The sequence below is a fragment of the Colius striatus genome, chromosome 6 (assembly GCF_028858725.1).
Source record: "Colius striatus isolate bColStr4 chromosome 6, bColStr4.1.hap1, whole genome shotgun sequence".
Classification (NCBI taxonomy): domain Eukaryota; kingdom Metazoa; phylum Chordata; class Aves; order Coliiformes; family Coliidae; genus Colius; species Colius striatus.
Window position 1 is genome coordinate 4596728 of NC_084764.1, and position 15530 is coordinate 4612257.

General features: G+C 50.6%; 1 protein-coding gene across 4 annotated transcripts in view; it reads right to left on the minus strand.

Moving 5' to 3' along the window:
* Positions 1-15016, minus strand: part of CREB3L1 (cAMP responsive element binding protein 3 like 1) — a 45947-nt gene extending 30931 nt beyond the window's left edge. For 3 of the 4 annotated variants that reach the window (XM_061997963.1, XM_061997965.1, XM_061997962.1), the window contains exon 1: positions 14909-15016. In XM_061997963.1, coding sequence (XP_061853947.1) covers positions 14909-15016 — 108 coding nt within the window. The remainder of the gene's footprint in view (positions 1-14908) is intronic. The other variant, XM_061997966.1, reaches the window with a different exon arrangement.
* Between the last annotated feature and the right edge of the window lie 514 nt (positions 15017-15530).

Here is a 15530-nt window from a genome sequence, read left to right on the forward strand (position 1 = left end):
AGTGAAGCCAGGTCACAGTACCACCAAATGACATGAAATACAGCATGAATGCTCAACACAAAACTAAATTAGAGAGGTGTAACTGCTCAAAGCCGTCACCAGTCAGCAGGACGGGGAAGCGTATTCAATAACCAAAATAAACTGGAATAGACACTGCTCCACCATTTTTTCCATCATTCTTGGAAGCTTTTGGTCCTGACCAATATGAGGCTGGAGCCACCAGAATTGGCAGATCTCTTCTCTCACACAACTTGTCACTCCCATGCCGTTATGGGCCTCTCCTTTTTTTGGTTGCATCTAGCAAGAAAGGCCATCTAAGCAAGGAGAAAGGGAAATGGAAGAAATCCGCTTTGGGAGATAACCAGAGAAGGAGGAAAGATCTGTATTATCTCTACAATCAGCTTTATTTGTCTCATTGAAACTGTTTCTCTTTAGTGCTCAGAGAGCAAAATTGGAGATAATTCACATTTTGTCCCCTGGCAGGCCCCTGGAGACCTATAAAGAAAGCAGGCTTTGGAAGAAGAAGATAGCTTTATTCTGTTCAAGTCCAAAAACTGAGGCATGCAGCTAATACCAAACAGCATTGGTGGCTTTCATTCCTTGGGCCTTTGGAAAGGGCAATTACAGAGCAACTAAGTCTGGACCAGCTGGTTTGTGACTCAAGGATGTGAGGGATTTTCACCCAAAATCTTGAGAGAGCAAGAGCTGGGACTGTCTTCAGTGGCTGAGCTGATGCTGGGTTTTGCAACCAGCAGAACGAATAGGGTCCCACACCAGGGCTGGTTTTCAAAGCAATTCAGCTTGGAATGCACATTTCTGACCTACTGCCAATATCCAAGTGGAAAATCTGTGCCCTGAGCAGCAGATAGGAAATTAAACTTCAGCTCCAACGCTGAGGGTATCATTTTCACCTCAGCGGTGGAGCTGCAGCAACCAGAGTCTCTGGAGAACGGGGAATCCTTTCTGGCCCATGAAGGGCAGTAACACCTCTCAGACTACTCAGCACTACTGGGACAGCCTGGATTAACCCCATCCTGGGAGTGAAAGAAGGCATGATGTTGGTGAACAAGGGGTCAAAGCCCAAAGACAAGGACGGAGATCTGGTCAGAGATGATGCAATCACCTCAACCATGGGATGAAAATGGAAGCTGAAGGAGAAAAACAGCCTGTGAAAACCCTTTCCCAATGCTTGGCTCTCTAGCCATCCCCTCTCCAAGCTGGACTTCTCCACAGCAAGGCTCAGCAGCTGAGTATCCTGTGGCTTGTGAAAAGAAGCAGAAAAGTGAAGATGCCTGGTATTGTGGGCTCAAGTAAAGTCAGAAGCTTCTGGGAAGAAAAGATCCCGTATTGCTTTGAAGACAGGAAACCTATTATGTCCTGAAAGCCTACCGTGAAAGCTCGTGTGGCTGAGATAAGCAGGCACAAGACCACACAAGATCAATGCACCCCAGCATTGGAAAGGTGTTTGCAGAAACTGTTGGAGTTGGGAATTCATTCTCTGGATGTGCCTGGGGCAATGCAAGGAAATGATGGATGGCTTAACGAGATTAGGGCCTGAACAAACCAGTCCAGTAATCAAATACCATTCATGATGTAGCTGAAGTGCAGGAGCCTTTATACCTCCTGCTTCAAACTTATCATCTGCAACTGAGTTTCACAGAAAGAAGCATCTCATCCTGATTTAAAGGCTTCAAATAAATCCACCCCTTTCTAAAAAAAAACCCATCGTAGAGGCTTAGCTACAGTCACCAAACATATGAGTCATTGCAAAGAGGGACTCTCTAGTTTAAGCATCCAAAGTGTTTTCTCAGGCTATTTGCAGTTAGACAGACAATTCTTTTCTACCAGAGCTCTTCCTGAGAATAAAACCAAGTCACCTTTCACTTGGTGGAGTGTGGTATGACAAGGCCACGCTGCCTGGTTACTCCACAGACAGCAGAACCAACACTGGTCTTATTGCAGGCAAGGAGAACTTGAGGGCTTATTTAATGATAGAGTCATGTTACTCCTCATTAGCACCAGATTAAAAGATTGAAATTCTCTTTCTGTATAATTAATTGCTAGATTTTAAGGTAATCAAATCACAGGTGGAAGCGAGTGGCTCCTGTGGCAAAAGAAGTTCCAGCCCTGCCATGGTGGCCAGTGCTGCAGAGCCATAATGAAGGCTGTGCCAGCCCTAGAAAAACAAGTTAACATCTACAGTGGTTTGGCTTCTGGGCATCCTTTCAGACGTGGCCTTATTATGCAGGTATATGATCCAGGACCACGAGCAACAATAACCTCTTAATATCCAGCATGGTTTTAAGTGCAACAAAAGAGAAAGAGCATCAGTGATATCTTCCCCTTTTGTCCCTTAATCCCGATGCCGAGTGAGTTTTCCTAAGGATGCAGTTTTCTGTATACACAAAGCCCTTCACACATGCCTGGTGTGTGTCCCAGCCCCTCTTCCTCCCTGGATGCTCCCAGAACCAGACCTTCTCATGCCACCCTCCTCCCTTACGCCTCTGCCACCTGATTCCCCCATGCTTCACTCCTCCATTGCCTTCCTCCCATCTCTTCTCTCCGAAAGTGTGCACACATCTGGCTTGCCTTTATTGTGTGATAAATCTCACCCTGCATCTTGGGTTCATTTTCTGAAAGTTTTGAATGGTGTCTTGGAAATGCTGTTGGACAATAGGAGCTCTTTGAACCCAGGCCAGCTGGACAGGACTCCTTGCATTGCAGTGCAGCTGACATGCAGGCTTTGGCGGTCTTTCTCAACTCTTTCCTCTCTTCTTTCTTCTTTACAGCATTTGAATTGTCCTCAAACTTTATTTTTGGAGTGGGCAGCGTGTTTCTGAATCTTTTCATCATTCTGTTAGTATTAATTATGGCCATGGCTATTTCTCTTTCTGCTGGCACTCCTGGGTGGATCTCTCCTCTCTCAATGTCTTGGGTAAGACTACCTTGGCCACAATCCGCTTAAGCAGTGACTCAGAATCCCTGGCCCACTCCCAGGAGAGATGCAAGAGTTTTTGCCAGTTGGTTTATAAAGAGGCCATCGTTTTCCTCAGCTACTCTCTCACTTAGTGCAGCTGAGCTGGGTGGAAAAGCTCAGCTCTGTGGTTCCAGTGAGTCCATCCCCAGTGGACAGGCTGTCCCTGGGGTATTACGAAAGCAGAGCCCTGTTCCCTCTGGGTGCAACCAGGACAACTTCTGAACCAGAGGCTACAATTCTCCAAGGAACAGAATTTTGCTCCCTGAGGGTCACTGCACTCAACTTCCCTGTTTCTAAGCTCCCTGAGGAAAGAAAGCTTGAGCGAGTCATGTGGGCAGAATGAGGGAGGCACCGTGAGGAAGGGAGTACTGTGTGATCATTTCAAACTGTTGCCTAATGGCTCATCATGGCTACCCACATCTCTTGAGTCAGAGTGGAGAGCAGCCTACTCTGAAGCAGGCCCCTCCTGTTGCTGGGCTGGAGGTTTGCCTGCAGTAGTGGTACACTGGAGAGAAATCCCATCTTCATCCTATGGGCATCTCAGACCTTTCCAGCCATGCAGGAGAGAGGGAATCGCTCTGTGTCTGAAGGCAAGAGGGGACCTATGGCTCTACTCTTTGGCCCCCCACACATCAAATTCATATAGTGAAGAAGACCACTTTGCTCCTCTGTGCCTCTGTAACTCCAAAACACTCAAACTGTGCTTTTATGGAGGCAGACGTGCAAACCCTCTTTATTTCATGTACTGGGATGAACTCAAGGGAAACAGAGCTGGCCGGTTGTGGTGAGTCATGGCTGTCTCCCACAGACCATGGAGGGACTGTGAGTCTGAACCCTTCCCATTAGGCTGCACTGTCTCCTGGAAATGGTACTGAGGGAGGGAGGGATGGGGATCACAGGCCTACCCCTAGCGAGGGTGGGTGCTTGGCAGTGTCAGACCACGTCCTCTCCAGCTCCTGTTCCCACCTGCTTCTCAGGGCAACTGAGAGCCCTGGGTGCTCTCCAGTGCTGGCATTAGCAAGTCAGGGGGACGGAGATCACTGGTTGCTTTTGCTCACATCTGCCAAAGGGAGGAATGGGTCTTGGGCCAAGTAAAATTCTCCTTCCTCCCATTCTGCTCCAAGACCCAGCTGGGCAGGGAAGCCCACAAGTGTCTGGGAAGGGTGGTCTTGTGCTGGTGGTGAAGGCTGTGCCGACTCCTGAGCTGAGCTGCAGAAGTGTCAGCCTTTCTCCAAGCCCATGTGGTTCCCTGCACAGGGCTGGCCCTCCCTGGCTGGCAGGTTGCTCAGGGCTGGCCTCTGCTCTGCTCCACGCCAGCGGGGTGGCATTGCTGCTTCAGCTGCAGGAATGCAAACTGCCCGAGCTGCTCTTGAGGATCCGCCAGGAAAAGTCCACAAATAGCAACAGGAAATCAAAGTGCCCGCTCCAGACATGCGCCAGATACCAGGCCATCCAGTGCAAGGAGAAAAATCAAATGCTGGACCATGGGGATTACATCATGCTCTGGATAAACCTGCGAGCCCATCCAGCTGGGGCCATGCCAACAGGTCCAGATGGCTCAGGAATGCTAACTGCATAGCTACCTCTCTCTTGTCTTTGCTTTTTCTTCCCTCTTTCTTTCCCTATTCTCCATCCTTCCTGGCCTCCTTCCCTCTTCCCTTTCCCTGAATAAATAACTAAATCCTCTGGCAACTCTACATAATCCAATTTCTTTGAACATCAGAAAGGCATCTGAGATCAGTGGACGGGGCACTGGTGTGGACACAGGTCTCTGGCACTTATAGGTATTGAGGCTTCTGGGTCACCTCACCACATTGTGAGGCTGCTGGGGTTGACAGAGTATAATGTGTGCCTTCACCTCACCTGGGACTTCAGCCCCTGGCTGAAGGAGAAGAGTGCCAGGGCTGCTCCCCTGGAGCCTGAAACACGCAGGGAAATTAAGAAATGAGCATTGCTTTTGCTCTGCTGTAGCTCACCCCAGCTGCTTGCAGCTGCCACTGGCTGCTCGCTGTGGCTGCAGCTACAAGGGCAGGAAGAAAACAGCTTTGCTGTCACAGCTAGCAGCCTCTATCTACCACCCTGGTATGAATTAGCGATAAAGAAGGGCGTGCAACACCCTCTGTTCTGTCCCCAGCATTGATCAGAGCAGCATCAGATACTCAGCTCTCTCACAGTGTGATAACAACAGGGCTCAAAGACACGTAAGAAAAGGTTGAAAGGTGTGTGCTTTGCCAGGTCTAAAAATGACCTGCAGGCCACTTGCTCATTAATGAAGGCAATCCAGGTGCTGAGCTGCTGCCAACTGTATTTGACCAATCCTGAAGAGCAGGAGGAGCGTTGGAGAACAGGGAAGTGTTTGCATCGCTTCCCAGTATGAGGACAATGGCAATCTTAACTTTACAGCAGGTCAGGCAGACTTACTGTGGGGGAAAGACACCTCCAAAGAGGAAGGGAAAGTGCAAAACCATACGCAGAGCAGCAGGAGGGACTGACAGAGATCTTGAGTGCCTTGCTAGAAGACTGATAAAGCCACGGCACTCTGGGCCTTTCAGCTTCTTACCTCCTTCTCAGATATAAACCAGCCAAGACACAGTTTGGGAACCTGGGAACTCAGCACAGTCCTGACCACACAGCAACCTCAGGCAGAAACATAACAGGGTCCTCTCAGCAAGCTGTGCCAAAGCCAAGGAGAAGTTAGGTTCTGCAGCTGAGCCGGGACCTGTTGTGCAGTGGAGGATGAGGTATGAGTACAACCCATTCACTGGATTTATAAAGAACAACTTATCTGGTTTTCAGGAAGGCCCAAAGAGGTCAGGCCAGCAATAGCGTGGGCCAAGTCATTCAGTTTAAATCCTGATGCTGGCCAATGCAGTCATTCGGGCTGACACAGATTAGTCCGGATTAGCTTGAAGTACCTGAGGTCAGAATCAGACACGTGCAGTCCTCACCTTAAAGGATTTGAGAGGTGAAGGACAGCTGGGACATCAGTGGAGAATGGATCTGCCAAACTGAAAATATTGCAAACATCACGTGCAGCTCCAGAGTCATTTGAAGAGACTCTGACCAAGGAAGCAAAGTAATAGCTCCTATGGACCTTTCCCGGCCAATATCTGCTACCAGAACCTCTCCCCACGTCTACTTTTTCATTCACCCATCGATGGCCCTGCCCCATGTCAGTAAGAATAATCATCTACACTATTTTCACAGAATCACAGTATCTCAAGGGTTGGAAGGGACCTCAAAAGCTCATCCAGTGCAACCCCTCTGCCAGAGCAGGACCACCTAGAGTAGGTCACACAGGAACTCTTCCAGGTGGGTTTTGAATGTCCCCAGAGAAGGAGACTCCACAGCCCATCTGGGCAGCCTGTTTTATAGCAAGCAAAAGCTGCAAGTGACATCCTGAGGATCATAAGCTAAGAAACTAGCAGAGGTGGGACTAAAATGCAGTTCTCCTGTTCCTGCCAACCTCACAGCACCACTGTCCACAAGGAGAGAAAAATCCCCACAACAAAAACAAGCCCAACATCAATCAATTGGCAATTCGGTATTTGTGGCTCAACGGCACCTCATCAAATCTCAGAGCCTCTGCCACATTTGCTTGCAAAGAAGAGCCAGATTTCCAGCATTCCCTGGGCAAAGAGCTCTCGGATCAAGAGACTGAGAAGGCTTTGAAAGAAACCTTCCATCGACAGTCTTTACAAATGTCAGAGCTGGTTTCCTCCTTCCTGAGCTGCCTGGCTTGCAGTCCCTCCCCTAGGGCAGCAGTGAGCTAAGCCAAAAGCACCTGTCCAGCTCCTTCCTTCAAACCTCATGAATTCACAGGACTCATTTAACACCAAGCTGCTCTGACATGCAACTACTAACTATCAAAGCTCTGGATCTGGGTCCTCTCCTTCATCCTGGCCTCCCTCTGTCTCGGCTGCCCCATCCGAAGAGAAAAGCTGTCCTCCCAGTAGAGGCAGGGCTGCAAACACTGCTGAGCCAGCAGCATGCTCACAAGGTAGACCCCTTGCACCTCAGCCAGCAGAGACATACTCTTCTTGAGCTGCAGTGCTCCTACCTGGACATGCCAAAGTGTTGGCAGGAGAAGCCAGTGTGACACTGTGGTGGGGTGCTCAGCATGGGGGAAGTTCTTTGGGCATTGCTCTAAGGAAGCTCACCTGCAGGAGGGATGCTGAAAATCCAATCCAAGTGTCTAAACCCAAGGCTGTATCCAGCTCCCTCCTGTGTAACCTGCTTGGTGTAAGGCCCAAGCTGTATTTCTCCTCCAGCCCTGGCTGCAAGTTTCCTTCCAAGGGAGCCCTGCCATTGCTGGTGCAGGGAACTCCTGACACAGACCACTGAGCTGCATGTCTTACAGTGCATTTATTTTAGGGAAAATGTTAACTGCCTTTTGAGCAGGCTTTGCTAATCAGGTCAGCCAGGCTGACCTAAACGAACATTTTTCCTAATCAAGACAAAGTCACAGTGTAAAGAAGCCAAAAGCAACTTTGCTGAGGTAGTCAGGGGTGAATTTCCTCTGGAAGAGGCTGGAGAGTGATCGTAATGAATGACCTCACATAAAGCATCACCTTTGAGTCCTAAAGATGGTACTAATTAACCCAGCACTGGTTTAAATTACATCCTGGTTTCAAGAATAGCCATGCATATTGTTTCCATCCTGTATGAGGAAATTCTACAATCTTAGAAAGCAAGAAGATAAAATAGGAAGAGGAAGAAAGGAGGGAAAGAGTGTGTGGATATCTGTAGTTCCAACCTTCATGAGACCTTGTTGATGGCTGAACATCATGTGAAGATCAGTGTCAAGCATCTATCACTTGGACTCTGACCAGAGATTTCACAGGCAGGCAGAGAGAGATTGAAGAGAACAGGAGTAAAAGGAGAGATGCAGAGATGGTGGGTAAAGAAGACAGGGAGGGGTGGGTGCATGGGAAAGGCTGGGGTGTTCAGGTTGGCTCAGATGACTACAAGAAAGAAAACCTTGAATGATGTGACCCTACAGGAAAGCAGAAACAAACAAAACCAATCTGTTTTCTTGAGCAGCTGGGAATAAGTTAGATGGATGTAAACGCTGCATGGCAGACATGTGGGGAGCAACTGGGTTGAAAGACACAGCGTGCCTTTCAGCACACTACCTGCAGTCCCCTGCTGCTCTGGCAATGCCCTTGGCTCTTCACAACCTTTCAGCTATTTCTGCTCAGAGGAGCAATGCAAGACAAGCAGGCACCAACCCATGAAAGCACCTAACAACTCACAACACAGGTTGAGCTCCCAAGGGTTCCATGCATTCCCTGTCCTATTGCCAGCCTGAAAACAGGATCAATGATTTCAGAGGATAGCAATCTACAGTCAAGTTGCAGGTGCAGAAGCGACCTGCTGCGGTGGGACAGCCACAGTGCCTGCAGGCAGGGCATCCAAGAAACACAGTGCTGGTTCCACCCTTCCTCTCACTTCTCATCTCCTGAGGGGAGATGTGAAGTCCCAGCAGTTCAGATATGTATAGCAGGGTTAATACAGTCCCCATCAGAAAGCTGGGAGTGGGGGGATGTAGTAATCCCAGGACTGAGATTGGCCTGGAAGTGAGGACTAACACACTTGGCTCCTCCAACAGATATCTTTCCTGGAGAAGACAAAGGTTGCCTGTCCAGCACAGGTGACTGCATCTGACCTTGCAGCACAGACCAAGAACTTCTCTGAGAAATTTTCCAGTCAAATCAGGCCAAGAGACCATTTCTTAGTTGAGCTGTAATGGTGCTGGTGCCCTACCTGTTCCCCTGGAATTCTGTAGCAAGGAAGGTCACCAGCTGGCTTTTGTGAACCATCTGGTTTTGTGCACAACAGGACAAGGACGCACGGGTTTAGTGGGTTGACTCATCCCTTCCTTGAAACACACTGGTACAAGAATCAAACCTTCACATGAAGCACAGTCCTACCTGTGGCTATGAGAAGACCTGTTCTGGGGCTGTCACAAAGACAACTCCAGAGAGCTGAGCCTTTTCATTTGCTTCCTTTAACACTGAGAATACTTTAAATAGTAAGTAATTAATATCCTAGATGCTAATGAAATACTATAGTCTTAAAACCTTCAGGGAAAGGCTGAGGGGAAAAAAAAAAGGAGTAAGAGCAGGAGTAGAGCTTTCTCAGAAGTAACTCAGGGACACAACTGAGAGGTGTCAGCCTGGCCATATTTTGAGTAGAGAGGCTGCACCCGTGGCTGTGAAACTTCTAAATTTCCCTTTAAGGGGCTGCTTCAGAAAACACTCTTCTTTACAAATTTCCCTCTGCACCAGATACAGCTCCATTCCAGGCTTCAGCAAGGGCAGTGCAGCACCAGGTGGCACCAGGGCAGTGATGGATGAGACCAGTGCAGCTTGAGATGGGCTCCTGGGCAGCAGAAGACACTTTGTATTAAAGAACCCAACAATTGTCATGAGATTCAGAAGCCATCAAACACCATGTTTGAGAACTTGTATTGGTACCAGGAGAACATCCAATGGGCCAGTCAGAGGTTATCTACAGTCTTATCTGTACAAATAACTCCTCAGGTTTCTTCCTCTCTGACAGAGGTAGTGGCATTGGATGACTTATGCCAGAGGGGATGTGGATCACCTGGCAGACGTGACCAGAGCTGAACACGACTCCCAGCATCTCCCAGCTGGTGCTGCTGACACCCTCCCTCAGTGGGAGTGGACTGTGTGCACAGATGCCAAACCCTCCCTTTGTTTACTCTGCAAGCACTTCACCAAAGTCCTTCTTGCTTCTGCCCACCAAGATGATGTCTCTGCCTCCACTGTTTAACCCTGTTTTGGATGCATGCCTTCCTGCACTCCTGCTCTGAGCTGCAACCTCTCTCCTAGCTCTGGCCTACCAGTGCAGTTAAAGGGTTCTCCCACTTTGATTGAGAAGAGCATTTAGGCCAGTGGATTCCCAGTATGTGCAGGCAGATGTCCAACAGATGAATGTTTTAATTTAGGAAGAGTACCTCACATGTTGATCAAGCTTTTGGCAGCTAGGAGGGACACACAAATGATCCTTAGTCTGTGAAGAAAGTATGGACCTGGAGTGTTCGAAAGGAAGTCCAAGTCTTTCCCTCAATTTGTTACCAAAATGGAAATATATTTCCTGGGGATGACCCTGCAGTGATGATGCTGTAGGCTCAGTGACCCATGAACTTCTGTTTTCAGCTCTGGTTTCACCCTGCTGCAGGTCTAAGTCCCGCTATTGGACAGTAAAAAGCAGCAAGGACATGAAGTGGGGGAACCACGAGATGGATCCAAAGAAACTACTGAAATAGGAAAACCTGGGAACTATTATTTTAGGATTCATTTCCATCAGGTGGGGGGTGATGGCCCCACCAGGTCTCTCTGCATCTGTGCTGCAGATCCCACAGGAATTTCTGTCTGGCAAGTTCCAAGCAAAATGTACAGAGAAAAGTTTTGCCTCAGCCCATACTTGACTGACTAACCAGGGATGTTGTCACTGACCAAATTTTAGCAGGCATGGGAACAGATGTTTGCTGCATGTGTCCCTGTGAGGGACTACCAAAGACTCAGCCTCCCATTACAGCAGAGCTCCCCTGTCTGGCAACTGGAAGGGAGGAGAAGTGGATGACCAAATCTGCCCGAGTTCTTCATCCTCACTGAGCGAGGAAATGGTAAGAGAGAGCTTACACAGCCTGAAACTTGTTCAGATCAAAGGTCACTCCAAGACCTAAGCACCACTGAAGTGCTATTTAAGTCCCTGTAGCAGACACAAGAGGAACAGAAGTGTGCACAGGCCTCTTGCAAGAGTGATGGTCATCCCTGGTGAAGAGCCTCTCTTTATCTTCAGGAGAAGCTCCCCCTAAGAGTTGCACCAGCACCGCTCTTGGCCTGCTCACCACACACAGTCCTGCTACTCTCCTCCTTTCAGCAGGCCAGGATGATATTCAAGGATAGAGCACAAACCAAACAAAACTTAGTTTGCACTCAAGGAGCAACCCACAAAGATAAGCAATTCTCCCATTCTGCTGTCCCCTGGTAGGCTGCAGTAGATGCCATTTGTCACACTGCCCCAGCACATAGGATGGCAGAGTGAAAGAGCATGTGCTGTGCATTCCCCAGAAGAGCTGGGTTATTTTATTGCTCCTGAGACAGCCTGAAATGCCATTTTGCAACTTGTAGCAGTGGAGACCTCGACTTGCAGGTAGGCTATTTTGTTCCCTTGATGTCTCCTTTTTAGAAGGAGGTAAAGAATATGCTTTGAAAAGCACAGAGTCGAAATAGAACTGTGTTTACATGAACAACCACAGTAATCTTTGAAGGAATTTTTTCACACTATAAAATACAGAAACATGGGGAAAAAAACAAACCCACTGGGGTGCTGGGTTAAAAGAAACACATGACTCCTGTTTGGTGGGTTGATTCTAGCTTTATCACAAGCCCGACGAAACACAGTGGTGAATCTGACTCAAAAGATAAAGCTTGTGAAGAGTTTCACAGCCCTGATAAGAGCTGAGAGAGAAAGTAAGAGCTTTCTGAGTGCAGCAGCTGTAACAGATTGTAAGTGAATAGATGGGTGCTCATAGGAACGACCAGAAACACTGGAGTGGGCAGGAAGCAGACAGGTGAAATGGATAAGTAGGAAGGATTGGATTGATTTATGGTAGGTTCTTCTGTCAGAAGAAGATGAGCAAAGTTGCTTAAGTTCAAGAGCAGTAGCTGGCCTCCTGAGCAAAAGGAGACTGATAATGCTGTTAGCAGTCATCCTATGTAAGTCTAGCTAGCAGAGCTTAAGTGAAGTAAAAAGAAGCTTTTGTGTCCCTTGGAGATTTCCCATCCAAGCACCAAGCAGACTCCTGAAGATATTTTAAAAAGCCCCAAACTCATCATACAATCACAGACTCTTGCAGGTTGGGTGGGAGCTCAGGAGGTTTCTAATCCAATCTCCTGCTCAGAGCAGGGCCAACAGGTTGCAACCAAATCCAGGTTGCTCAGGGCTTTGTCCAGATAGGTCTTGGAAACCTCCAAGGAAGAAGCTTCCACAGTGTCTCTGGGAAGCCTCACTCCTTCCTATTTCTCCCCACAGTGAGACATTGTTTCCTCATACCCAGCCTAAACTTTCCCTGTTCCAATTTATGACCACTCATCCTCCTGCCATGCACTTATGGAAAGAGCCTGGCTCCACCTTCTCAGTAACTTCCTCCCCACTGCAGACAGGCTGCTGCTATGTCCTCCTAGAGCCACTTCTGCCCCAGCTGAGCAAACCCAGCCTTCCCAGCTTCTTCTTGCATGAGAAGTTCTCCAGCCTCCAGCCATCTTAGTAACCATCCCTTCCACAAGCTCAGATTTATCAACATCTTTCTGGTACAAGGCAGTTCCAAACTGTATTTCAGAAACAGTTCTAATATTGTCAAGAAAAAGGGGGATAATCACTTCCCTCTGTCTCCCCACCACCACCCTCCTGTTGCTAGCACAGAGACCTTTATGAGGACACATCTATAGAAGTGCCTTCATCACTTCTTTGCCTTTTAGATGAACAATACAGTGAACCATTTTTTAAAGACCAAGATGACTCATTAGAAGTGCCAAAGTTCAGGAAAGGAGAGCAGTTTCAAGATGTGTAATCCTTGCCCCAAAGGAGCACAGCCTCTGCAATAAGGTTCATCCATCTTTTCTTTCTGCTTCCTTTCTGAACAGATCATCCTCAGAAAAAAAGTTTCATATTGGCATTTTATGGCCAAAATTCCTGGCCTGCTCTAAGAAAAATGCTTGCTGAACAATATCTGGAAAACTTTGCCCATCTTTGAAGCAAAGGCACTGGCAACTCTGTGAGCTATTGTGCACGGTGATGCTTTGCACAGTTCTATGTAAAAAGAACTTCTCAACACATTTCAGGATCCCAGGAGGTTTGCTGGATTTAGTAAGAAAATGTAAATGTGTTCCTTCCCCCCCCCTCCATGTCATGCAGAGTGAGAACAAAGAGGGTGATATATTATGTTCTGGCTCTTCTATCACCAACAGATTTGTTAGGCAAGAAGTGGCTACAGAATCTTTCCTATTTATTATCTGCAGGAAGAGAAGGTATCGGCTCGACTCACACTCCAGCAGCAGTTTGTGGTGCTGGCAGCTGGGAGAAAAATACACACACACACACACACACACAATCTTTTGTACCACAACGATGCCTGAGTCACAGCAGCCTAGTTAATGTGAAGGCAAGGGCAGGCTGCTTCCAGAAGCAGCTCTCAAAGACCATTTAAGTGAGGCAGGACAGAGGCAGCTTGCACATGGCCACGTTTCCACACACCATCCTGGCAGGTGGCACCAGGTGGCACTCTGACACAAAAGCTTCTGTTTCACATGGCCTGCTTGAAGGCAGAAGTTGGATTTAAGCTAAAAGAGGGTGGTAACCTGTACCTGTTACAGGTTACCATGCCTCTGGCTGCAGCCCCTGTGGCACCTAGGTAAAGAGCTGGCGCCAATACCTACTATTTTCCCTTCGGTAAGAGAATAAACAGTCCTGGTGTAACGCCTTTCGTATCAGTATAGGTTCATCCACACTGGCTCTATGTGGAATTGGGGAAAGGACGAGACTCCTAACAACAGGTTAGATATGAGCAGGCAAGGCCTGGCAGTGGGAGTGAGCGCTGTCTTGGGCTGATGTGCCTTTGGAAGGTCTGCCTGAACACAGCGGGACTCCGCTGCCTCCTGGACAGCCCGACCCGAGTCAGTCCTTGAGGCACGGTGGTATCTCGGAAAGTAGGAGCTGGCAACATTTCTGAGAGATGTGGCCTCCTGCATAATCTCTTTCCCAGACCCGGTGTGTCTCCACACAGCAAGCGTGAGGCACAACATTTATGCAAATTCTGCAGCTCTGCTGTCACCTCCACATTGAAGGCAGCACAAAAGGCTTTAGGTGTCTTCTGCATGGCAAAGCAGAAGTGGATTCATCGTGTGTTTAACAGCTACAGCCCTCCTCTCCCTCTCCCCTGCTTCTGTGTTGTCTCGCTGGCATCTCCCCTGCTCCCCTTGCAAGGGTAGTCCTCAGAGACACTCAGCACTACACCAGGAACGCGGGAGGTGTCGGTATTGTGACCCAGGAGTAACAAGCTGTGGCTGAAATCTCTGACCTGGGCAGGCATGCTGTCCCATAGCTGCAGCTGCTCAGAGGCTGGCAGAGCCTCACTGCCCAGCATGGGATGATGCCCTCACCCCAAACCACCTCTTCCCCCTTCTGCCTCCTCAGGGCTGGGTCCTCCCTGGCAGAGGTGCTGCAAGATTTGCAGTGCAAACATCCCCATAGAGCTCAGGCAGGACAGTCAAGAGCCTGTGCACGCTGCCGAGGGAGAGCTCATGGACTAGGGACTCCCATGACTCCTCAGAGAAGCTGGGCAGTTTCCCCAGAGGTGAACAATGCCCCTTTGGTTCCTTGGGACTGGCAAGGCATTTTCCTCTCAAGTCACTCTTCCTCCTCAGCCTTCTCTCCAAAGTAAATCAGCCCAGCCTTGACGCCGGGCGGGAGATGCTTCATCTCCCAAACGCCACTCTGAGGAAAAGTTACGAGCACAGGCGGGTGGAGGCGCTGAGCCCGAAGGTCTCTCCCGGTGCGGCCAGCCCTGCCTCCGGGGCTGCCCACGGCAGGTCGCACACTCCCCGCCTGGCACCGCACGCTTCTCTCCCAGCCAGCAGGCGCGATAAACTCTCGCCGTGAGAAAAAAAGACCGACCAACCCCTTGATTCCCCATTGGAGTCTCCTCGGGGCGCCCGCGGGCATCGGGGCCGGTCGCGGTACCTGGACCCCCGGGACACCCCGCGCTCCGGGGCCAGCCGCAGCCCCGGAGGAGGCCGCAGCGAGCCCGCCGGCATCTCCCGGCCCCGCTGCCGGAGCATGCCCGGCCGGGGGTGATGGTGGGGCGGCGGAGGGCGGGTATCGCTGCCGTCGGTCCCTTACCACATTGCTGAGGAAGTCTGCCTCGCTGAAGTCGCCGAGGTCGAGGAAACCGGCGCCGGCGGCGGGGAAGAGCCGCTCGGCGGGAAAGGGCTCCAGGATACTGTCCATGGTGCCCGCGGCGCGGGGGCTCGGCCGCCCCCCGCGCTCCGCCGGCCGGGCTCACTGCGGGGGGACGCTCCCGCCCGCCCCCCGGCGGCGGCGGCCCATGGGGCGGCGGGGATGGCGGCGGTGAGCCGAGCCGCCTGCCCGGGGCCGGGAGCGTGGCGCCGGGTGCCCGCTCGGGGCGGCTGTCAGTGCCCCGCTGCTGAGGGGCCGGGCGGGCGGCGGCGCCGGCCGCCGGCGGGGCGGGGCGGGGCTTCCCGCGCCCACACCCGCTGAGGGCAGCGCTCCCGCCTCCCGGGCGGGCCCCCGCGCCGCCGGGGCCGCCCCCCGCCTCACGCACACCCGCCCCGGGCCACGGAGCGGCGGCACGGCCGTGGCTGCTGAGCCCCTCCGTAGGGGCGGTGTCGGCGTGAGGAACTGAGCAAACCGTGCTCTGGGCGGACGTCCCGTGCCGGCGCCCCTCGGGGAGGGAAGCAGGCAAAGATGGGTCTTCCGAGCGGGCAGGGCCCCAAGGGGAGCC